The 25,339-nt window shown below is 45.7% G+C and overlaps 1 protein-coding gene across 2 annotated transcripts in view; it reads right to left on the bottom strand.

The window, feature by feature from the left end:
• Positions 1-25,339, bottom strand: part of UPF1 (UPF1 RNA helicase and ATPase) — a 108,768-nt gene that overhangs the window by 35,805 nt on the left and 47,624 nt on the right. For both annotated transcript variants that reach the window (XM_056573160.1, XM_056573152.1), the window contains exons 4-9: positions 22,685-22,852; positions 20,247-20,427; positions 16,687-16,848; positions 15,533-15,617; positions 4,001-4,099; positions 1,912-2,020 (exon numbers count right to left, since the gene is read on the bottom strand). In XM_056573160.1, coding sequence (XP_056429135.1) covers positions 1,912-2,020; positions 4,001-4,099; positions 15,533-15,617; positions 16,687-16,848; positions 20,247-20,427; positions 22,685-22,852 — 804 coding nt within the window. The remainder of the gene's footprint in view (positions 1-1,911; positions 2,021-4,000; positions 4,100-15,532; positions 15,618-16,686; positions 16,849-20,246; positions 20,428-22,684; positions 22,853-25,339) is intronic.

The raw sequence follows: 25,339 nt of genomic DNA, 5'->3' as shown, positions 1-25,339 counted from the left end.
GAAGTCACACTCAAAATCAAAGTGGAAAACCACACTACAGGCTGATCCAACTTTGATGTAATGTCCTTAACACAAGTCAAAATGAGGCTCAGTAGGGTGTGTGGTCTCAACTTGCCCGTATGACCTCCATACAATGCCTGGGCATGCTCCTGATGAGGTGGCGGATGGTCTCCTGAGGGATGTCCTTCCAGACCTGGACTAAAGCACCCGCCAACTCCTGGACAGTCTGTGGTGCAATGTGGCGTTGGTGGATGGAACGAGACATTATGTCTCAGATGTGCTCAATTGGATTCAGGTCTGGGGAACGGGCAGGCCAGTTCATAGCATCAATGTCTTCCTCTTGCAGGAACTGCTGACACACTCCAGCCACATGAGGCCTAGCATTGTCTTGCATTAGGAGGAACCCGGGGCCAACAGCACCAGCATATGGTCTCACAAGGGGTCTGAGGATCTAATCTCGGTACCTAATGGCAGTCAGGCTACCTCTGGCAAACACACGGAGGGCTGTGCGGCCCCCCCAAAGAAATGCCACCCCACACCATTACTGACCCACCTCCAAACCAGTCATGCTAGAGAAGGTTGAAGGCAGCAGAATGTTCTCCACGGAGTTTCCAGACTGTCACATGTGCTCAGTGTTAACCTGCTTTCATCTGTGAAGAGCACAGGGCACCAGTAGCGAATTTGCAAATCTTGGCGTTCTCTGGCAAATGCCAAACGTCCTGCATGGTATTTGGCTGTAACCACAACCTCCACCTGTGGATGTCGGGCCCTCATATCACCCTCATGGAGTCTGTTTCTGACAGTGAGTGGACACATGCACATTTGTGGCCTGCTAGAGGTCATTTTGCAGGGCTATGGCAATGCTCCTCCTTGCACAAAGGCGGAGGTAGCTGTCCTGCTGCTGGGTTGTTTCCCTCCTCCACATCTCCTGATGTACTGGCCTGTCTCCTGGTTGCACCTCCATGCTCTGAACACTACTCTGACAGACACAGCAAACCTTCTTGCCACAGCTCGCATTGTTGTGCCATCCTGGATGAGCTGTACTACCCGAGCCACTTGTGTGGGTTGTAGACTCAATCTTATGCCACCACTAGAGTTAAAGCACCGCCAGCATTCAAAAGTGATCAAATCATCAGCCAGGAAGCAAAGGACCTGAGAAATGGTTTGTGGTCACAACCTGCAGTACCACTCCTTTATTGAGGGTGTCTTGCTAATTGCCTATAATCTGTTGTCTGTTCCATTTTCACAACAGCATGTGAAATTTTCAGTGTTGCTTCCTGAGTGGACAGTGTGATTTCACAGAAGTGTGATTGACAGTTACTTTGTGTTTAAGCGTTCCCTTTATTTTTTTGAAGCAGTGTATATACAGCCTATTTTAAATAGCACAGTAATCGAAAGGGTTTTACTACAGCCATTTCTGGACCTTTCACTTTGTAGTGTCACAGTTTACCATTTCATTGGCATTATGGAGTGACAAACAGAAGTGACTCCAATCAAAAGTCCTCACAGAAGGATTTAAGAGTGCGGGGAAAGAAAACTATAAATCTTTTCCAGTTGGTAGGGTATAAATGCAAACTATACCTTTCCTGAAGCCGCTTAGCAAACTTAAGAAAGTCTTTTTATTTCTTCAAGTTTCAATAAGGTGGGGCCAAGCTGTTCAAGTGCCTATGTCTGACATGCCTTCACACTCACCTTTTACTCTCAGCACTTGCTTAATTGTAAGCAGATCCCAAATAAATCAAGTGGGGGGGGGGGGGGGGGGGTGATGAGGGAAAGCTAGGAGGCATAACAGGCTGTGGCACTTGAAAAGCTCACACAAAAATTTGATTTTAACTACTTTAGCTTTGTTATATCATAGGAAGGACAGACATTTCTTCATTATGCCCAAAAGTGTAGCAGCAATTTAAATACCTGTCAAATGATGTTGACTTCCATACAAAGTCCACTTGGAAATTGTGAGTAACTTCCACTGGAGCACCAACGCTGCTTCTCAGCTCTATGGCAATTTCATCACCATAATCTAAAAGGTTGTGTTAAGTCTTGCAACAACTTTGATACACAGGTTGAAGAGCTAACTTTGACACAAAATATTAGCCTAGGCAACAGGCAATTTTTGTTGCAAGTTTTGTGGCAAATATTGTCATGTTGTTCTGCATAGCTGCCAAAATATGTGGTCACATAACCTGAAAGCTTCTGCAGTGGCAACTTGTGGGTCAACACAACCACAGTCCCTTTCATTAACACAGCATGGCGATCTTTGACATAAAAAAAAAATATGTTACACAGCCAAAATCAAGGTGTAAAAGGAGAAACAAAAGGAGAAAGTTTTTCAAGACTGGCATTTCTTACACCAGTCTATAGTGAAGGACACTGAAGCATGATACACCAAATGTATTAAGAGGACCAAGACTTAAATTAGACCTGCAGTGGTATATAACTTCTCCCCTCAGGATAGGGGATAAAAGTGTTCGATCGCGGGGGGTCTAACCGCTGGGACCTCCTGCGAACTTCCATATGGGGATCCAACAGTGGCGCGGCTCTGCACGGCTAGTGCTTGTGTTGACCTCACTTAGAGGTCGACAGACAAGCCCCCTCCATTCAGCTCTGTGGGAGAGGCAGGGATGCACGAACGCTGCATCTCAGCCTCTCCCATAGAGATACACGGAGGGGGGGGGGGGGGGGGGGGGGTGTCGGCCGTGGCGTAATGCTGCGGCCGACACCTCCTGCACGGGAGAGCCGCCCATACAGGAACTGGGACCCCCACAGTCAAACACTTAACCCCTTATCCTGCGGATAAGTGATAAGCTATACTACTGCAGATCTCCTTTAATAAATTTGGCATCTCTAGCCATGTGTTACCCTTTAAAAATTAAAACCAGCTATGAGCTGAAGTATTTTTACTTTCTAGTGCAAATTATGATATATCCCAGTTATATTTTGCACAGCTAGCCAACATTAACCCATTTATCCTGTATGTAGGACTTTTAAGTAGCTTGCTCTTGTATTTATATACTACAAAGGAAATGCTTTTCTTTTTGGATTTCTTTTCTGTCACGATCACAGTGCTCTCTGCTGACACTTCTGTCCATGTCAGGAACTGTCCAGGGCAAATCCCCATAGCGAACATATGCTGCTCTGGAGTTCCTAAAATGGACAGAGGTGTAAGAGAGCAGTGGTCGTGACAAAAGAAATCCCCCCCAAAAAAAGAATTTCCTCAGTAGTATACAGCCGCTAATAAGTACCGGAAGTATTAAGAATTTTTAATAGAAGTAATTTACAAATCTGTTTAACTTTCTGGCACCAGTTGGTTTAAAAAATAATAATAAAGTTTTCCACTGAGTACCCCCGCCCCTTTTCTCCTGCTGGACAGCTTTCCCTTCGACATCTATAATATGAACATATAAAGTCCTATGGAGGAGCATGTGACAATACATGTCACTCTTCCTACGCCAATGTGCCTCTTGCTTAAGCACAGTCTAACACTATGGAAGAAGTAGAGTAAATTGCAGTACATAAGTAAGTGCCATTGACTCTGTGGCACACCAGGTGAAAAACGCTAACCTAGGAGACATGATAAATCTCCGTAGCATCCTGAAATTTGTCAAGTTGTTTTAGCATTTTTTTTTTTATTCCTATCAGGCTATTGGGGAGATTTATCAAACTGTGTGACAGAACATTTTTTAGTGATTTTCCCACAGAAACCAATCACAGCTCAGCTAATGAGCTCTGGTAAAGTGAAAGCTGAGCTGTGATTGGTTGATGTGGGAAAAACCCCACTTTTTCTCTCACAGTTTGATAAATCTGGGCCCATGTGTTTTTAAAGAGACCTTGAGTGGATACAACATCTACATCCTAAAAACAGTTGTGTATACATTGGGAAACTGTTGTATATGGCAATTTGGATCTATGGCAGAACTCCATGATGTGTGTGTATATTTGTGTGTGTTTTGAGGTCTAACAGATTTAGAAAGTGCATTCATTAATTCCTTTGAAAGGATACTGTCAGGGACCTTGATCACATGCCCAATTCCTTTCCATAAAGGTGCAAGGTCACCTTTGTATCTCAAACATATTTCATCTCCTTGCATTAATCGCATATCTGAAAGATACAAAAATATAAAGTTTATAGTGAAACAAGGAAGTAAGGCAAAAAGATCAAATCAAGCACATTTTATAAGACTCCGGTTCATTTTCTCAATGACTGGCATGGGTAGGAGTGGCATAGTGCAACTGAGACGAATAAAATTTAAAATCATCATTACACTCAGGGAACCATTTAATACCTATACAGATGCTCCTCTAGAAGGGCAGACAATTGGACATTTTGCGCAGGGAAATCGGGAACAAATTGTTTTACAGACATTCAGGCAATAATTGCCAAGTGTTTAAGAGCCTTAAGATGAGAGAAGCATTTTCCTATAAGAGAGATCCCTTTAATCGGAAAAAAAGAATACTGTTTAGCCCCTTAAGGACCAAGCCCATTTTGGCCTTAAGGACAGGAGCGTTTTTTTGCACATCTGACCACTGTCACTTTAAACATTAACAAGAGAGATGAGCGAACTTACAGTAAATTCGATTCACCACGAACTTCTCGGCTCGGCAGTTGATGACTTTTCCTGCATAAATTAGATCAGCTTTAAGGTGCTCCGGTGGGTTGGAAAAGGTGGATACAGTCCTAGGAGACTCTTTCCTAGGAATGTATCCACCTTTTTCAGCCCATGGGAGCATCTGAAGGCTGAACTAATTCACGCAGGATAAGGCATCAACTGCCGAGCCGAGAAGTTCGTGACGAATCGAATTTACTGTAAGTTCGCTCATCTCTAATTAATAACTCTGGAATGCTTTTAGTTATTCTGATTCCGAGATAGCTTTTTCGTGACATTTTCTACTTTAACATAGTGGTAAATTTTTTGGTAACTTGCATCCTTTCTTGGTGAAAAATCCCAAAGTTTGATGAAAAATTTGAAAATTTAGCATTTTTCTAAAAATTTTAAGCTCTCTGCTTGTAAGGAAAATGGATATTACAAATATATATTTTTATTTTATTCACATATACAATATGTCTACTTTATGTTTGCATCATAAAATTTATGAGTTTTTACTTTTAGAAGACCCCAGAGGGCTTCAAAGTTCAGCAGCAATTTTCCAATTTTTCACAAAATTTTCAAACTCACAATTTTTCAGGGACCAGTTCAGGTTTGAAGTGGATTTGAAGGGTCTTCATATTAGAAATACCCCACAAATGACCCCACTAAAAAAAACTGCACCCTCCAAAGTATTCAAAATGACATTCAGTCAGCGTTTTAACCCTTTAGGTGTTTCACAGGAATAGCAGCAAAGTGAAGGAGAAAATTCACAATCTTCATTTTTTACACTCACATGTTCTTGTAGACCCAATTTTTGCATTTTTACAAGGGGTAAAAGGAGAAAATTTATATTCATAGCCCACTTTCTCTCGAGTAAGCACATACCTCATATGTCTATGTAAAAAGTTCGGCGGGCGGAGTAGAGGGCTCAGAAGGGAAAGAGCGACAAGGGGATTTTGGAGAGAACATTTTTCTGAAATGGTTTTGGGGGGCATGTTGCATTTAGGAAGCCCCTATGGTGCCAGAACAGCAAAAAAAAAACCCATGGCATACCATTTTGAAAACTAGACCCCCCCTTGGGGAATGTAACAAGGAATAAAGTGAGCCTTAATACCCCACAGGTGTTTCAAGACTTTTGCATATGTAAAAAAAGAAAAAAAAAAGTCAATAAAATGTGTGTTTACCCCCAAATTTCACATTTTTGCAAGGGTTAATAGCAGAAAATACCCCCCAAATTTGTAACCCCATCTCTTCTGAGTATGGAGGTACCCTATAAGTTGACCTGAAGTGCACTACGGGCGAACTACAATGCTCAGAAGAGAAGGAGTCATATTTGGCTTTTTGAGAGCAAATTTTGCTCGGGGGGCATGTCGCATTTAGGAAGCTCCTATGGTGCCAGGACAGCAAAAAAAAAACCACATAGCATACCATTTTGGAAACTAGACCCCTTGAGGAACGTAACAAGGGGTACAGTGAGCATTTGCCCCCCACTGGTGTTTGACAGATCTTTGGAACAGTGGGCTGTACAAAAGTTTTCATTTTCACGGACCACTGTTCCAAAGATCTGTCAGACACCTGTGGGGTGTAAATTCTCACTGCACTCCTCATTACATTCCGTGAGGGGTGTAGTTTCCGAAATGGGGTCACATGTGGGGTTTTTGTTTTTTATGCGTTTAACAAAACCGCTGTAACAATCAGCCACCGCTGTGCAAATCACCTCAAATGTACATGGTGCACTCTCTCTTCTGGGCCTTGTTGTGCGCCCGCAGAGCACTTTGCGCCCACATATGGGGTATCTGCGTACTCCGGAGAAATTGCGTTACAAATTTTGGGGGGCTTTTTGCCCTTTTACCTCTTGTGAAAATGTAAAGTATGGGGCAACACCAGCATGTTAGTGTAAAAAAGAAAAAATTCTTACACTAACATTCTGGTGTAGACCCCAAGATTTCCTTTTCATGAAGGGTTAAAGGAGAAAAAGCCCCCCAAACCTTGTAACACAATTTCTCCCGAGTAAGGCGATACCCCATATGTGGCCCTAAACTGTTGACTTGAAATACGACAGTGCTCCAAAGTGAGAGAGCGCCATGTGCATTTGAGGCCTATATTAGGGACTTGCATAGGGGTGGACATTGGGAATCACTGATGTAGAATACCCCTAACAAGGTGCTTCCAGCTGTTGCAAAACTCCCAGCATGCTTGGACAGTCAATGGCTGTCCGGCAATACTGGGAGTTGCTGTTTTGCAACAGCTGGAGGCTCTGCTTTGGAAACAGTGGCGTACTGGACGTTCTTATTGGGGGGAGGGGGGTGGTATGTGTATATGTAGTGTTTTTAACTTTTTATTTTATTTTGTGGTAGTGTAGTGTAGTGTTTTAGGGTACAGTCACAAGGGCGGGGGATTACAGCGAGTTTCCCAGCGCAAAATTAGCTGCATCTCAAACTTGCAGCGAGAAACCCACTGTAAAACCCTCGCCCATGTGAATGTACCCTGTACATTCACAGGGTGGGTGCACCAGCTGTTGCAAAACCACAACTCCATGCATGCATGGTCTGTTAGTGCATGCTGGGAGTTATAGTTTTGCAACAGCTGGAGGCACACAGGTTAGGAAACACTGAGTTAGAAACAGACAATGTTTCCCAACCAGTGTGTCTCCAGCTGTTGCAAAACTGCAACTCCCAGCATGCACTGACTGTCCAGGCATGCTGGGAGTTGTAGTTCAGCAACATCTGAAGGGCCAGATGTTGCTGAACTAAAACTCCCAGCATGCCTGGATAGTCAGTGCATGCTGGGAGTTGTAGTTTTGCAACAGCTGGAAGAGCACAGATTGGAGACCATTATACAATGGTCTCCAAACTGGGGCCCTCCAGAAGTTGCAAAACTACAACTCCCAGCATGCCCAGACAGCCAAAGGCATCTGGGCATGCTGGGAGTTGTAGTTTTCAGACTCCTAGAAGCAGCAGTGAAGATCTTCACTGCTGCCTCTGAGGACCATGTACTTACCTGCCGGTCCCGCTGCTGCTCCAGGTAAGGCCGCCGGTCCCCGCGTGTCCCCCCCCCCCCCTATGCCGCAGGGCCCCGCGAGCCCCCGCAGCCATCTTCCCCCGTTCTGCCCGACTTCCAGGGGCGGGCAGTGCGGGGGATCTGAACTTTCACCCCAGGTCACTGTGATTGGCATCGCCGGGTTAACTGAATGTCATTTATAAATGTCGGGATGTGCGAACGCACTGCACAACCCGCCGTTTATATATGACATTCTGTGGGAAGGGGTTAAGGGATTAGTAAAAGAGGAAGTGAAATGACCAACTCTGCAAGTTATCGACACCTCTACTTGTGTACACCCTTGAGTCACTTCAATATAGAAGGTTTTTAACAAATTATCAACAGTCTTAGCAGTGGGAGCATATGTTCGCTGACTGATCTTTATCACAGCATTTTCTTGAAGATTTATGCAAGTAGGCATACACTGCAGTGAAAAAAGGATCTGTCCCCTCCCCACGCTCATTTATTTCCTCACTTGTCACACACTAGCGTTTCAGAAAAAAACATTTTAACTTTCTAGGCCAGTGTTTATCAAGCGTGGAGCCAACAGGTCATGTTTTCAGGATTTCCTTATTCTTTCACAGGTGATATAACTGTGGTGATGCCCGATTCACTGACCATAATTAAGGAAATCCAGAAAACATGACCTGTTGTGGGGGTCTAGAAGACCGCGGTTGAGTACACTGGTCTAGACAAAGATGACAAGTTTACACAAAATGCTGTTTTAAACTTATTTACTGCTACTAAATTAAGCAGTTAACCAAATTCAATATAGCAAGCCACACCCAGGCACGATTACAGGCTTAACTGTAGAATCTGAACATCACATGTCTGACAATGTGCAGAAGCCTAAAGCTAGGTTCAGACTACAGAATTTCTGCCTGCAATTCCGCTTTGAAATTGCAGGCAGAAATTCTGCATACTAAAATGTACAAGCTAGTGAATGGGTTTTCCGTTCACCAATCCCACACTTCACAAATCTCACTACAAAAATTACGGACGGAAAATTCGCTTTCAAATTTCCGAGGTGCTCATTCTTCAGGCAGATCTACACGCGGAACACATGGCAGTCTATTGGGGATGGCAATGTCTGCGCGGTCCTAGCACCGACTGATTAAGTCGGCGCTGGCTGCACTCAATCTCTAGACGGAACCTAGTCTTAACGTCTCAAAAAACTGCATGATGGCATGTTTCAGACACAGCTAAATACACAAATTGAAATCTGTCAGCTGGGAAAGGGTTACAAAGCCATTATCTACAAGGATAAACCAAGAACAGTGGTACATCTTACCACAAGTGGTCAACCTAGTAAGATTTCACCAAGAACACCGACTATTCATCTAGGTGGTCACATAAGAACCTTAGCTCATGTGAGAAAGGCCTGCAGTTTAGATGTTTGTTTTAGGTTAACTTCCACCAGATATTCTCTACCCTTTTGTAATCTGGTCTCACTACCACACAAATACTACAGCTGAGGGCCAAATACTGCCATGAAGGGCACAATCAGGGAGATTTATCAAAATTGTGCAGAGGAAAAGTGGATGACCAGGTGCCCATAGCAACCAATACTTTACTTTTAATAAATACTGCTCCAGCTGTAGTAATACCACACCACAGTGCAGCAACACTCTTCCAGCTGTAGTAATACCACACCACAGTGCAGCAACACTCTTCCAGCTGTAGTAATACCACACCACAGTGCAGCAACACTCTTCCAGCTGTAGTAATACCGCACCACAGTGCAGCAACACTCTTCCAGCTGTAGTAATACCACACCACAGTGCAGCAACACTCTTCCAGCTGTAGTAATACCGCACCACAGTGCAGCAACACTCTTCCAGCTGTAGTAATACCACACCACAGTGCAGCAACACTCTTCCAGCTGTAGTAATACCACACCACAGTGCAGCAACACTCTTCCAGCTGTAGTAATACCACACCACAGTGCAGCAACACTCTTCCAGCTGTAGTAATACCACACCACAGTGCAGCAACACTCTTCCAGCTGTAGTAATACCACACCACAGTGCAGCAACACTCTTCCAGCTGTAGTAATACCACACCACAGTGCAGCAACACTCTTCCAGCTGTAGTAATACCACACCACAGTGCAGCAACACTCTTCCAGCTGTAGTAATACCACACCACAGTGCAGCAACACTCTTCCAGCTGTAGTAATACCACACCACAGTGCAGCAACACTCTTCCAGCTGTAGTAATACCACACCACAGTGCAGCAACACTCTTCCAGCTGTAGTAATACCACACCACAGTGCAGCAACACTCTTCCAGCTGTAGTAATACCACACCACAGTGCAGCAACACTCCTCCAGCTGTAGTAATACCACACCACAGTGCAGCAACACTCCTCCAGCTGTAGTAATACCACACCACAGTGCAGCAACACTCCTCCAGCTGTAGTAATACCACACCACAGTGCAGCAACACTCTTCCAGCTGTAGTAATACCACACCACAGTGCAGCAACACTCTTCCAGCTGTAGTAATACCACACCACAGTGCAGCAACACTCTTCCAGCTGTAGTAATACCACACCACAGTGCAGCAACACTCTTCCAGCTGTAGTAATACCACACCACAGTGCAGCAACACTCCTCCAGCTGTAGTAATACCACACCACAGTGCAGCAACACTCCTCCAGCTGTAGTAATACCACACCACAGTGCAGCAACACTCCTCCAGCTGTAGTAATACCACACCACAGTGCAGCAACACTCCTCCAGCTGTAGTAATACCACACCACCTTGCAGCAACACTCTTCCAGCTGTAGTAATACCACACCACAGTGCAGCAACACTCTTCCAGCTGTAGTAATACCACACCACAGTACAGCAACACTCCTCCAGCTGTAGTAATACCACACCACAGTGCAGCAACACTCTTCCAGCTGTAGTAATACCACACCACAGTGCAGCAACACTCCTCCAGCTGTAGTAATACCACACCACAGTGCAGCAACACTCCTCCAGCTGTAGTAATACCACACCACAGTGCAGCAACACTCCTCCAGCTGTAGTAATACCACACCACAGTGCAGCAACACTCCTCCAGCTGTAGTAATACCACACCACAGTGCAGCAACACTCCTCCAGCTGTAGTAATACCACACCACAGTGCAGCAACACTCTTCCAGCTGTAGTAATACCACACCACAGTGCAGCAACACTCTTCCAGCTGTAGTAATACCACAACACAGTACAGCAACACTCTTCCAGCTGTAGTAATACCACACCACAGTGCAGCAACACTCTTCCAGCTGTAGTAATACCACACCACAGTGCAGCAACACTCCTCCAGCTGTAGTAATACCACACCACAGTGCAGCAACACTCCTCCAGCTGTAGTAATACCACACCACAGTGCAGCAACACTCTTCCAGCTGTAGTAATACCACACCACAGTACAGCAACACTCCTCCAGCTGTAGTAATACCACACCACAGTGCAGCAACACTCCTCCAGCTGTAGTAATACCACACCACAGTGCAGCAACACTCCTCCAGCTGTAGTAATACCACACCACAGTGCAGCAACACTCTTCCAGCTGTAGTAATACCACACCACAGTGCAGCAACACTCTTCCAGCTGTAGTAATACCACACCACAGTACAGCAACACTCTTCCAGCTGTAGTAATACCACACCACAGTGCAGCAACACTCTTCCAGCTGTAGTAATACCACACCACAGTGCAGCAACACTCCTCCAGCTGTAGTAATACCACACCACAGTGCAGCAACACTCCTCCAGCTGTAGTAATACCACACCACAGTGCAGCAACACTCCTCCAGCTGTAGTAATACCACACCACAGTGCAGCAACACTCCTCCAGCTGTAGTAATACCACACCACAGTGCAGCAACACTCCTCCAGCTGTAGTAATACCACACCACAGTGCAGCAACACTCCTCCAGCTGTAGTAATACCACACCACAGTGCAGCAACACTCCTCCAGCTGTAGTAATACCACACCACAGTGCAGCAACACTCCTCCAGCTGTAGTAATACCACACCACAGTGCAGCAACACTCTTCCAGCTGTAGTAATACCACACCACAGTGCAGCAACACTCTTCCAGCTGTAGTAATACCACACCACAGTGCAGCAACACTCTTCCAGCTGTAGTAATACCACACCACAGTGCAGCAACACTCTTCCAGCTGTAGTAATACCACACCACAGTGCAGCAACACTCTTCCAGCTGTAGTAATACCACACCCCAGTGCAGCAACACTCTTCCAGCTGTAGTAATACCACACCCCAGTGCAGCAACACTCTTCCAGCTGTAGTAATACCACACCACAGTGCAGCAACACTCTTCCAGCTGTAGTAATACCACACCACAGTGCAGCAACACTCTTCCAGCTGTAGTAATACCACACCACAGTGCAGCAACACTCTTCCAGCTGTAGTAATACCACACCCCAGTGCAGCAACACTCTTCCACCAGTAGTAAACCAACACCACAGTACAGCAGAAAATTCTGCTCCAGCTGTAGTAAACCAACACCAGAGCAGCAATAGCAATAAATACTAATCCACCAGTAGTAAACCAACCCCACAGTGTAATAGGGCTGCAACGATTAACAGACATTATTAATAAAATGGAAATTGTCGTCCACGATTTCCATTATTGATTAATCACGTTCCAATAAGTTGTTGGGCAGAAAATGAGGTAAAAAGGTCATAAAATCGGCTCACAATCCTTAAAAGCAGAGAGCAGGGCAGAAGGTCGAGCCAGAAGCAGGTCACAAACACTATAGACCTCTGGCGCACAACGAAAGTCGGAGGACGTGGTCATACAGACACCAAACCACGTAAGTAAGCCAGAGAGCATAACGCATGCAGAATTCAAGCTGCCGCATGCCGTAGGAACCCTGCAGGACCAGTCAGTCAATCTTTTCACTGCTGTCAGCTCTGAAATTCACTTAACCTCTTAAGGACTAAGACCATTTTGGCCTTAAGGACAAAGCCAATTTTATTTTTGCATTTCCGATTTTTCCTCCTCGCCTTCTAAAAATCATAGCTAATTTTTGTCCACAGACCCGTATGAGGGCTTGTTTTTTGTGCGACCAGTTGTCCTTTGTAATGACATCACTCATTTAACCATAAAATGTATTGCAGAACCACAAAATTATTATTTGTGTGGAAAAAAATAATGCTATTTTGCAAATTTATGAAGGTTTCATTTTCACGCTGTACACTTTACGGTAAAAATTACATGTTTTCTTTATTCTGTGGGTCAATTCGATTAAAATGATAAACATACTAATTTGGTTAAAAAGTTTGGGTAACACCTTAGGGATGCAGGATGTACACGTACGCCCCAATCCACAAATCCTATAGGACTCAAGGCGTACCTGTACACACTGGTCCTGTTAAGGTTTAACTGTTCTCACGAGTGGAGAACTGTTTAAATACTGTGGGTCCCGACTGCTATAAGCAGATCGGGCCAATGCCCGGCATTAACCCTTTAGAGGCTGCAATCAAAGTTGATCATGGGGTCTAAAACAAAACCAAAAGTTTTAATAATATCAAGATCAGCTTACTGGACGACAGGAGGGTCCTCACCTGCCTCCTGGTCGTATGATCGTCGTTCTGCTGCTCCAAGCCCGCCCAGCTGGCTAGAGCAGCAGAGAAAGAACACTGATCAATACTAAGCTATGGCATAGCATTGATCAGTATATGCAACTAGAAGATTGCATGTTCTAGCCGCCTATGGGAGCTTAAAGGGGTACTCCGCCCCCAGACATTACGCACAGAGCCTTGGGATAGGGGATAAGATGTCTAGGGGCGGAAAGGGGGGAAAAGTATAAAAAAAAGTTCATAGAAGAAGTTCATTAACCCCTTCGCTATTAAAAGTTTAAATCATCCCCCTTTTCCCATTCATTAAATAAAATTATGTTATAGATTAAAATAATCATATGTGGTACTGCCGTGTGTGTAAATGTCCGAACTATTAAAATATAAGGTTAGCTGAACCGATGTCACACGTAAAAAAAAAAAATTCCAAAAGTCCAAAATTGTGAAATTTTGGTCCCTTCATATAAAATATTATATTATAGAAAGCGATCAAAAAGTAACATCAAAAGAAAAATTGTACCGATAAAAACGACAGACCACTGCGCCAAAAAAAAAAAAAAAAAAAGAGCCCTCATAGCTCTGTATGCGGAAAAAATAAAAAAAACTTATAGGGGTCAGAAGATGACAATTTTAAACATAATGACAAGGATGGGAGAGTTAGAAAAAGAGACAGGGGGCGTTCCCTTGTAGCGTATATCGACTCTGTGTGATCCCTCCACCGCACCTAAGTGGTATACTCCCCTAAGAGTTGATGACGTTTTGATTCCACGGCTGGTGTGGGTTCTGGTGTTTGAGGTTCACGGTTGAGAATGGAGCTGCTGCACTTGGACCGGTTCTGGGTTCCCAGCGGGGACCCAGCTTAGAATAGTGAGAGTGAAATGGGAAAAGGCGGTCTTGGAGACATCAAATATTTTATTGAGAAATACGGAAAACGCGTTTCGGCACTCAAGGGTGCCTTCCTCAGGTCCAATTTGGCAGTACACTTTTTGGGTTAGGTGCCTTTGAAAGTGTGCTGGTGGGAATCCTGTCTGTGTGGCGGTGCCGGCTTGGAGCCAGACAACGCCGACACCGCCACACAGACTGTAGGACTGTATCCACCTTTTCCAGCATTGTCTCTCAAAGTCTGATCTGACAGGTGGGAGGCACTGTCAGATACAAAAAAAACTTTTATATGTTGTACATCTTGGCAAAACATTAACCTTTCTAATATACTTCATATGAAAATGTTATTTCCTTTTTATAGAAATCATAAAAGCATTGCTTTGTCCATGCTGAAGTACAGGTATGGACAAGATGAGTGTGGGTAGCACTATTCTGTCTGATAGAACAGGAGAGAACATAGAGAAGTACCAAAAGACAGGAGAGAGAGCACAGAGGAGTGCTACCAGACAGGAGAGAGAGCACAGAGGAGTGCTACCAGACAGGAGAGAGAGCACAGAGGAGTGCTACCAGACAGGAGAGAGAGCACAGAGGAGTGCTACCAGACAGGAGAGAGAGCACAGAGGAGTGCTACCAGACAGGAGAGAGAGCACAGAGGAGTGCTACCAGACAGGAGAGAGAGCACAGAGGAGTGCTACCAGACAGGAGAGAGAGCACAGAGGAGTGCTACCAGACAGGAGAGAGAGCACAGAGGAGTGCTACCAGACAGGAGAGAGAGCACAGAGGAGTGCTACCAGACAGGAGAGAGCACAGAGGAGTGCTACCAGACAGGAGAGAGCACAGAGGAGTTCTAGCCAACCCTCACTTACGGGCCTTTCTCCATCCCTGTGCTTCAGCTTGGACAAAGCCATAATTCTATAAGCCATGATTTTTATAACATCCTTTACACAAAGTGTAAATCTTGGTAATTTCATAACTTTAGTACTAGATTATTTGCATTAAAGTGGTACTCCAGTGCTTAGACATCTTATCCCCTATCCAAAGGATAGGGGATAAGATGCCTGATTGCAGGAGTCCCGCCGCTGGGGACCCCCGTGATGTTGCACACGGCACCCCGTTTGTAATCAGTCTCCGGAGCGTGTTCGCTCCGGGTCTGATTACCGGCGACCACAGGGTCGACGGCGTGTGACGTCACACGCTGTCGCCCCTGTGGTCGCCGGTAATCAGACCCGGAGCGAACACGCTCCGGGGACTGATTACAAACTGGGTGCCGCGTGCAACATCACGGGGGTCCCCAGCGGCGGGACTCCAGCGATCAGGCATCTTATCCCCTATCCTTTGGATAGGGGATAAGATGTCTAAGCACCGGAGAACCCCTTTAAAAGTAAAACTAACATCTTTAATTAAAAACAAAGAAATTTACATTACCTGAATCAGTTTTTGGTAGAGTGAAGTAAGCAATCCTCTTCTTGTTAAGGCCAAGGTCCCATCGCACTGTTATGTTATCTTGTGTCTAGATAAATTTAAAAATAAATATATTTCAACTTGCAATTAACCTGTTAAGGACCCATCATGTACCGGTACGTCACGAGTCCGCTCCTGTTCTATAACGCGGGGCCACGGCGGGTCGGGCTGGGACCCGTGGCTAATAGCATGCTGCACTGATCACGCGCTATTAACCCTTTAGACGCGGTGTTCAACAACCCTAAAGTGAAAGTAAAACTTTGTCGGTTAGCTCAGGGGGCTGCTCGGGATCACCGCTGCAAAATCACAGCATCCCGAACAGCTCTAGGACACCAGGAGGGTCCCTTACCTTGCCTCCTGTTGTCCGATTGCCAAATGACTGCTCAGTGTCTAAGATCCAGGCATGAGCAGTCAAGCGGCAGAATCATTGATCAACGGTTTCCTATGAGAAATTATTGATCAATGTAAAAGATCAGAGTGTGCAGTGTTATAGCCCCCTATGGGAGCTATAACATTGAAAAAAAAAAAAAAAAAGTGAAAAAAAAAAAAGTTAAAGATCATTTAACCCCTTCCCTAATAAAAGTTTGAATCACCCCCCTTTTCCCATAAAAAAATAAATAAATAAATAAATAAATAAAAACATGTGGTATTGCTGTGTGCGGAAATTATAAAAAAGATATCATTAATTAAACCGCAAGGTCAATGGCATAAGCACAAAAAAATCCCAAAGTCAAAAATAGTGTATATTTGGTCACTTTTTATATCATGAAAAAAATTTATAAAAAGCGATCAATAAGTCCGATCAATACAAAAATGTTACCGCTAAAACCTTCAGAATTGGGGGCGCAAAAAATAAGCCATCATATGGATTTTTAGGTTCAAAATTGAAAGATTTATAATTTTTTTAAAGGTAAGGAGGAAAAAACTAAAGTGCAAAAACAGAAAACCACGGGTCCTTAAGGGGTTAAAACATGTTAAAAGTTAGGGCTCATTCTTAATACAAAATCTCGGCCCAGAGGGATCTTGGGAAGCTGGAGGCTTGGGCACAGACATGATAGCTGAAGCTTAATGTGGATAAATGTAAGCTGGCAACCAAAAACTGCAGAAACACTACCTACCTGAGACTCCTTCAGTTTTTTGTCATAGTCCGCTTCAAGCTTAACAAGAGGCCCAAATATATTTTGGTACTGATAAGCATCTTCATACCGAAGCAAAACATGCTGTGGTTCCTCATCAACACCAGGCTTTTCCAGATCCTCCAATGTTGCAGAAGGGTTTTCCTAAAATGTATATAGAATTTCTATGACATGTAATTTCCAGGAACTTTCTGGCATGAAACTAAAAACAACAACTATCAAGAAGTCTATTTTATTACAGTGATCAGAATTCTAGTGCTTTTAAAACTTTATTGCATCTTTTTTGTGGCCCACCAATGGTTCCCAACCACTGTGTCTCAAAACCCCCAGGGATGCAGTAGGATACCTATGGCTAAGAACAGACACAGGTCTGTTAGCACATCCTAGTATGAAAACCGCAGTCTACTGACACTGCCTGCAGCCACTAGAAAGTGGCAGCATTACTTCTTAAGAGGTGCACAATTAGTAATGTTCCCAGCTTTGTGGCGGCAGGAAGAAGCTACCTGCAGCCTAGTAGCAAAGATGACTGACCGTGGAAGAGCCTAGGTGAGTGTGTGTGTGTGGTTTTTTCTCTTTAAAATCAGTTATAAGAAGCAATATTAATTCAAGCTTACATCATAACCCTCACCAAAGAAACAGTTCTGGCCATCACATTTGTGGTGAGTTAAATGTTTGAGCAAATATACCGTATATGCCGGCGTATAAGACGACCCCCAACTTTTACAGTTAAAATATAGTTTGGGATATACTTGCCGTATAAGACTACCCCTCCTACCGCTATGTACAGTACCTTATAGTTCCCCCACATTAGGTCGGAAGCATGTTTCCCCCACATTAGGTCGGCAGCTCCCCCCCCCCCCCCCACAATAGTAGGCAGCTCCCCCCCCCCCCACAATAGTAGGCAGCTCCCCCCCCCCACAATAGTAGGCAGCTCCCCCCCCCCCCCACAATAGTAGGCAGCTCCCCCCCCCCCCCCACAATAGTAGGCAGCTCCCCCCCCCCCCCCACAATAGTAGGCAGCTCCCCCCCCCCCCCACAATAGTAGGCAGCTCCCCCCCCACAATAGTAGGCAGCTCCCCCCCCCCCCCCCACAATAGTAGGCAGCTCCCCACCCCCCCACAATAGTAGGCAGCTCCCCCCCCCCCACAATAGTAGGCAGCCCCCCCCCCACAATAGTAGGCAGCTCCCCCCCCCCCACAATAGTAGGCAGCTCCCCCCCCCCCACAATAGTAGGCAGCTCCCCCCCCCCCACAATAGTAGGCAGCTCCCCCCCCCCCCACAATAGTAGGCAGCTCCCCCCCCCCCACAATAGTAGGCAGCTCCCCCCCCCCCCACAATAGTAGGCAGCTTCCCCCCCCCACAATAGTAGGCAGCTTCCCCCCCCCACAATAGTAGGCAGCTCCCCCCCCCCCCACAATAGTAGGCAGCTCCCCCCCCCCCCACAATAGTAGGCAGCTCCCCCCCCCCCACAATAGTAGGCAGCTCCCCCCCCCCCACAATAGTAGGCAGCTCCCCCCCCCCCACAATAGTAGGCAGCTCCCCCCCCCCCACAATAGTAGGCAGCTCCCCCCCCCCCCACAATAGTAGGCAGCTCCCCCCCCCCCCCACAATAGTAGGCAGCTCCCCCCCCCCCCCCCACAATAGTAGGCAGCTCCCCCCCCCCCCACAATAGTAGGCAGCTCCCCCCCCCCCCACAATAGTAGGCAGCTCCCCCCCCCCCCCACAATAGTAGGCAGCTCCCCCCCCCACAATAGTAGGCAGCTCCCCCCCCCCCCCACAATAGTAGGCAGCTCCCCCCCCCCCCACAATAGTAGGCAGCTCCCCCCCCCCACAATAGTAGGCAGCTCCCCCCCCCCCACAATAGTAGGCAGCTCCCCCCCCCCCACAATAGTAGGCAGCTCCCCCCCCCCACAATAGTAGGCAGCTCCCCCCCCCCACAATAGTAGGCAGCTCCCCCCCCACAATAGTAGGCAGCTCCCCCCCCCCACAATAGTAGGCAGCTCCCCCCCCCCCACAATAGTAGGCAGCTCCCCCCCCCACAATAGTAGGCAGCTCCCCCCCCCCACAATAGTAGGCAGCTCCCCCCCCCCACAATAGTAGGCAGCTCCCCCCCCCCCCCACAATAGTAGGCAGCTCCCCCCACAATAGTAGGCAGCTCCCCCCCCCCCACAATAGTAGGCAGCTCCCCCCACAATAGTAGGCAGCTCCCCCCCCCCCCACAATAGTAGGCAGCTCCCCCCCCCACAATAGTAGGCAGTTCCCCCCCCCCCCCCCACAATAGTAGGCAGTTCCCCCCCCCCCCCCCACAATAGTAGGCAGTTCCCCCCACATTAGTAGGCAGCTCCCTCCCCCACAATAGTAGGCAGCTCCCCCCACAGAAATACAACTTCCACCCATATAGAGTGTATGGCTGGAGGCTGTATGTCTGTGTACTGCCCCCCAGTGTGTTTCGGTCAGCGCTTCTCCGGCCCGGGGTCACAATCTACTGCTATGGCCTATGGACCATAGCAGCAGTCCCAGGACCGGAGGAGCGGTGCTCGGAACACTGTAGATGACGCGCCGCCGGTCACTCACCAGGCCCCGGCCGCGCTCGTCTTCCTGCGCCTCTATGGTTATACGCACGGGACGTCACTGATGTCCCGTGCGTACAACCTTAGAGCGGTGGAGAGGCGCAGAAGGACCGGAGGAAGACCGCAGGAGGACCGGAGGAGGACCGGAGGAGGACGCGCGGCGGGCGGGGAATGGTAAGTGACCTGCGGACATCCTTATGTCCCGAAAAGATTTTTCGGAACACAGGGATGTACGGCATAGGAATGCTTATGATTATCGTGCCGGCTCCTGTGTGCGGCTGCAGGCGGGGGCCGGCCAGAGCATGTAAAAACTAATTCATGTATACTAAAAACCAGGGTGCCTCCAGCTGTTGTGAAACTACAACTACCAGCATGCCCGGACAGCCTTTGCCGGTCCGGGCATGCTGGGAGTTGTAGTTTCACAACAGCTGGAGGCACCCTGGTTTTAAGTATACAGTTATTAGTTTGTACATGCTCTGGCCGGCCCCCGCCTGCAGCCGCACACAGGAGCCGGGACGATAATCATAAGCATTCCTATGACGGACCCCTATACCCGGCGTATAAGACGACCCCCGACTTTTCAGAAGAAAATTCGGGTTTAAAAAGTAGTCTTATACGCCAGGATATACGGTAGTAGAACATTAAGCTGATAATTTTATATGTCCTGTGAATGAACCCATAAATATACGAATAGTTCTAGGCAAAAAAAAAAAAGTTTTTCAGCCCCTGCTTTATTGCTATGCCCTACGGGTGGTTTATAAACTGATGTTTATGGAAAAGCAACACTGCAGTTTGTGAACCAAAGTTTAAAGTGGATCCAGCAGGAAGAAGTCCAATATATGGCACTTCTAAAATTGGCATTGGCCTTAAAAAAAAAAAAAAAAAAAAAAAATTCTAATAATATTGCATGCTGTAAAGTAGCATTTTGCATTGGGGGATAAAAACAGTACAAATCGAGAAAAAGACCATTACCTTCCATAATTCTTCCAGTTTGTTTATTTGCTGAGCAGTAATTTGGCGAGCCCTGAGCTGCTCTTGTTCAGATGGGATCTTCACCAACCAGGACAAGAAGCAACGGTCCTGAATAAGAGGTTGCCACTGGGAACTGTCCCAGTTAATGTCCTTCAAACTGCTCTGACTTGCGCAAGGTTGCCTTAAAAATAAAAAATAAAAATAATGCATAAATAAAACACGACAATCACTAGTAAAAGGCAAAAGAGGAGTGTTTGCAGCAACATCAATTTGTCCACAATCAAATGGACATTTTGTCAAAACTTTTACGCTTAACTTTAACTTAGCAGTGCTAAGCTACAGATAAGCTGAAGTACCAAACAGCCAATGGAGCAGCACTGGTAAAACTATAACTCCCTATCTTTTGGCTATGTTCACAACAATTTTTTGGGACTTGTTTGGCAAAAAAGGGAAAAGAAAATCACAACAAAAAAACCACCCCCAAAATGGTCATATTTTGGCCATAGAATTTATATGGAATAACACCTTTGTGTAGCCAAACAATTTATAAAAGTGCCAGGGCCATCTTTTCATAAGTGCACATGAAGCATTTTTTTGAGGCGTAAAAGGGAATATCAATGGTGGTGGCGGTGTCACGCACTGACCACAAGGGTGTGGTACCAAGTGCGCCTACTTTAACTGTGGAAGTCACATGGTTGCTATGGTACTTTAAAAGAGTATGAGTGTCAAAAAAATGCCTGTACTTCACTCCCATCAACAGTCCAACAGTTTGACCAGAGCAAGAGTGGGTATGTTGCAGCGCATCCAGCTATATGTGGGCCCTCGTTAAAACAGAGGTGCTGATGTATACTGTGACGCAGTGCAGCGGGTCCCATTTACGTTATTCTCTTGTGGACACAGCTAATTTCTCATTTTTGGGTATTTGTTCCTCCTCGCCTTTTAAGTTGAATAACTTTTGTTTGAATCTATGCAGACGGTACAAAGTGATGAAAGATCATGTGGCACAAAACAGGATATGAGACCTCTGACCGCTATTTTAACCTCTGTGACCTTGTTGTGGGGGTCCAAAGAAGAAATCAAACCCACCGTCACCTCCTTTTTCCTATTTTAGATTCCGTGATCGGCTTTGATGATGGCATGTAAAGGGTTAATGGCAGACAACAGCATAATCGCAGATGCCTGCCATTAACAGTGAGTGCCCGCACCTGCTTTGAAGCGTGTGCAACTCTGTGCTTTCTTCTTAGACTGTAAACACGCTGCAACATGGCACTGTGTGCCAAGGACAATGTTGCAATGCCGTACATTTACAGCTGGTGCCCCCTTGGGGTTAAGTACCCCTAGATTTCTAAAAGCAATATTTTGATTGCTTATTCAATTGATTTTTCTTTGGCTTGCTTATAAAGCTTTCCTATGATAGATTGTAACAGCAGATGTGTCATGGCAGCCATTAAGGCCTTTGGATGGCCTCGTACTGGCCATATCAACAGACCTACTTTCCATGATCTTATTATGGGGGTCCAACGCAACCCCTGAACTACCAATGACAAGCAGCCGTACTGTTAAAAATATATGTTGTGCTGACTATTAACAGCAGTCCTCGGTTGCTGAAATGAATGGGGAAGGCTCAAGTCCTAAGCCTGCTCTATACATCCTTTAAAGTTGAAAGTAATTATGGTTGAGCTTATGAAATAAAATAAATAAAAAAATACAAATGCTTACTAACAAGTTCACAAAAAGGGAGTAAGGCTGGGTTCACACTACGTTTTTGCCATACTGTTTTCAATCAGTTTTTCTAAAGAAAACCGTATGGCAAAAAAACGGATGGAACTGTATGGAAAAAAAGTAAACCGTATGCATTTTAAAACAGTATACTGTTTTTAAAAGTGCATACAGCTCCATCAGTTTTTATTAAAAAAAACAAAACATACGTTTTTGAAAATTTTGTCCATTTTTAATGGGAGGGGTCTTGGGTGGGAACTTTAAGATTCAAATGCGCATGTGCAAAGTAAAAACATATACGTTTTTGACTCCGGTTTAAAAACCATACTGCAACCGCATACCTTTTTTTTAACATGGACGTCAATGGGAAACGCACATGTATACGGTTCCATATGGGGAAAACGTATACGTTTTTACTTTGCTCATGCGCATTTGAATCCTAAAGTCCCCACCCAAGACCCTTCCCATTAAAAATGGACAACATTTTCAAAAACGTATGTTTATTTTTTTTAAATAAAAACTGACGGAACTGTATGCACTTTTAAAAACCGTATACTGTTTTAAAATGTATACGGTTTACTTTTTTCCATACTTTTCCATCTGTTTTTTTGCCATACGGTTTTCTTTAGAAAAACGGATTGAAAACAGTATGGCAAAAACGTAGTGTGAACCCAGCCTAATAAAGAAAAAAAGGGAAAATAACTTAAAAGAAAGCTCACCGGCACAGTAGAACAACAACAGAATCTGCCTTGGCTGGAATGAATCCCAGAAGAAACACATTCCGGCATCCACAATTGTAGCACTCCAATACAGTCTCACCAAGTGGTCCATCCTTGTGCAGAGTAACCTCTTTACACTTTGCTCTTACCAGATGATTCACAATGTGGCTAAAAAAGAAAATCAAAAAAATAAACCCCCAAGACATGTGAAATCTACAAAGAAGTAGTTCAAAAGCAATTTGTTCTAAAAGTAAAGGAAATCTGTCACAATGAAAATGCAGTCAAGTCTGCAACAAGAGTCCATCGAGCTCAACCTAGAACCCTACTGTGTTGATCCAGAGGAAAGCAAAAAAAAAAAAAAAAAAAAAAAAATCATGAGGCTTATGGCAGTGGAAACATTCCTTCCCGACTCCAATATGGTGAACAGAATAAACCCCTGAATCAACGTTTTATCCCCATATATCTAGTATCCATAACCTGTAATAAGGAGATTTTTGTTTACTCACCATAAAATCTCTTTCTCGAAGGATCCATTGGGGGACACAGACCGTGGGTGTATGCTGCTGTCTCTAGGTGGTGTGACACTATGGTAATAAAAAAAAGTCAGCTCTTCCCAGCAGGATATACCTGCCTTCAGGCCCTGAGGTAATCAGTTTAAAGGGGTACTCCGGGGAAAACCTTTTTTTCTTTTAAATCAACTGGTGGCAGAAAGTAAAACATATTTGTAAATTACTTCTATTAAAAAATCTTAATCCTTCCAGTACTTATTAGCTGCTGAATGCTACTTTCTTTTTGGAACACTGATGACATCACGAGCACAGTGCTCTCTGCTGACATCTCTGTCCATTTTAAAAACCATGCATAGCAGATGTATGCTAAGGGCAGCATGGTGGCTCAGTGGTTAGCACTGCTGTCTTGCAGTGCTGGGGACTTGGGTTCAAATCCCACTAAGGACAACAATAAATAAAGCATTATTATTATTACAATAACGTCAGCAGAGAACTGTGCTCGTGATGTCATCAGAGAGCATTCCAAAAAGAAAAGAATTCCTCTGTAGCATTCAGCAGCTAATAAGTACAGGAAGGATTAAGATTTTTTAATAGAAGTAATATACAAATATGTTTAACTTTCTGCCACCAGTTGATTTAAAAGAAAAAAGGTTTTCACTGGAGTACCCCTTTAAGTTCCAGAGCAATAGGAGAGGACTAACAGGTCAAAGAAAACCCAAACTGTCCGAGAACCAGAAGAAAAAAACATAACTGAACACACCCTCGGACAGAGAACCAAAGGAAACCCCAAAAAAGGGCGGGAGCTGTGTCCCCCAATGGATCCTTTGAGAAAGAGATTTTACGATAAGTAAACAAAAATCTCCTTTTCTCTATCGGCTCCATTGGGGGACACAGACCGTGGGACGTACCAAAGCCGTCCCTTGGGTGGGCAGATAAGTAGTCAGGCAGACGGCCGTTCCACTGCCGCCAGCAACACTTTACGGCCCAGACTAGCAACAGCCGATGTGAAGGTATGAACTCAGTAGAACCTCGAGAAAGTGTGCAAAGACGACCAGGTAGCCGCCTTGCAAATCTGCGAGGCCGAGGCTCTATTCTGGAGAGCCCAGGATGCCCCAACAGAACGGGTAGAATGAGCCACAACCCTGAAAGGAGGAATCTTCCCCTTACAGCGATAGGCTTCCGAAATGGCGGACCGAATCCACCGAGAAATGGTGGCCTTGGAAGCAGACTGTCCCTTACGACGACCTTCCGTAAGGATGAAAAAGGAATCACACTAATGAAATGAAAAAGTGATGGAGAGATAACACTTAACGTCCCGAACTACATCCAGCTTGTGTAATAAGCGCTAGGGATTGACCGATTATCGGTATGGCCGATAAACACGATTTTGGGCATTATCGGTATCGGCAATTACCTTGCCGATAATGCCCCGTCCCCCCCGTAGTGCTGGGCGGTATACCGGTATGGATTTTTGCCCATACCGCTATACCTCCCCCACCCTCCAAGTCAATAAAAAAAAATTAAACTTACCCGTAATGGGGGTGGTCCGGGCCATCCATCCTTCCTGTAGAGACCGGCGGCAGGTGGAGGGTGAACCGGTCCGGGCTGTCCTTCTCCGGGGGTCATCTTCTCCACTTCGGGCAGGCTCCGGCCTAGTGCACTGCATAGACGCCGCTACGCAGTGACGTCAGGTGCAGCGCTGCGCAGCGGCGTCTATGCAGCGTACTAGGCCGGAGCCTGCCCGGAGTGGAGGAGATGACCCCCGGGGAAGAATGACAGCCCGGACCGGTTCACCCTCCACCCGCAATGCCGCCGGACACTACAGGAAGGATGGATGGCCCGGACCACCCTGACAGGTAGGGGGAGAGAAGCGGGTGGTGGCGGCGGCCTATGGCACCGCAAAGGCCACTGCAGTGCATTGATTTAAAGCGCCCGCTTTAAATCAATGCTCTGCAGCGGTGTCGAGGGGGGGATAAATAGCCGATAACTTATACCGGAATATCGGTATAAGTTATCGGCCCTAACCTTCACCGATTATCGGTATCGGCCCTAAAAAAAACTATATAGGTTGATCCCTAGTAAGCGCTCCTTAGGATGAGAAGGAGCAGGAGATGAAAGGCCAGAACCACCTTAGGCAAAAAGGAAG

This window comes from Hyla sarda, chromosome 1 (assembly GCF_029499605.1).
Source record: "Hyla sarda isolate aHylSar1 chromosome 1, aHylSar1.hap1, whole genome shotgun sequence".
In the NCBI taxonomy this organism is placed as follows: Eukaryota; Metazoa; Chordata; class Amphibia; order Anura; family Hylidae; genus Hyla; species Hyla sarda.
Note: the sequence above shows the minus strand (reverse complement) of the source record. Positions and strands in the feature narration are given on the sequence as shown.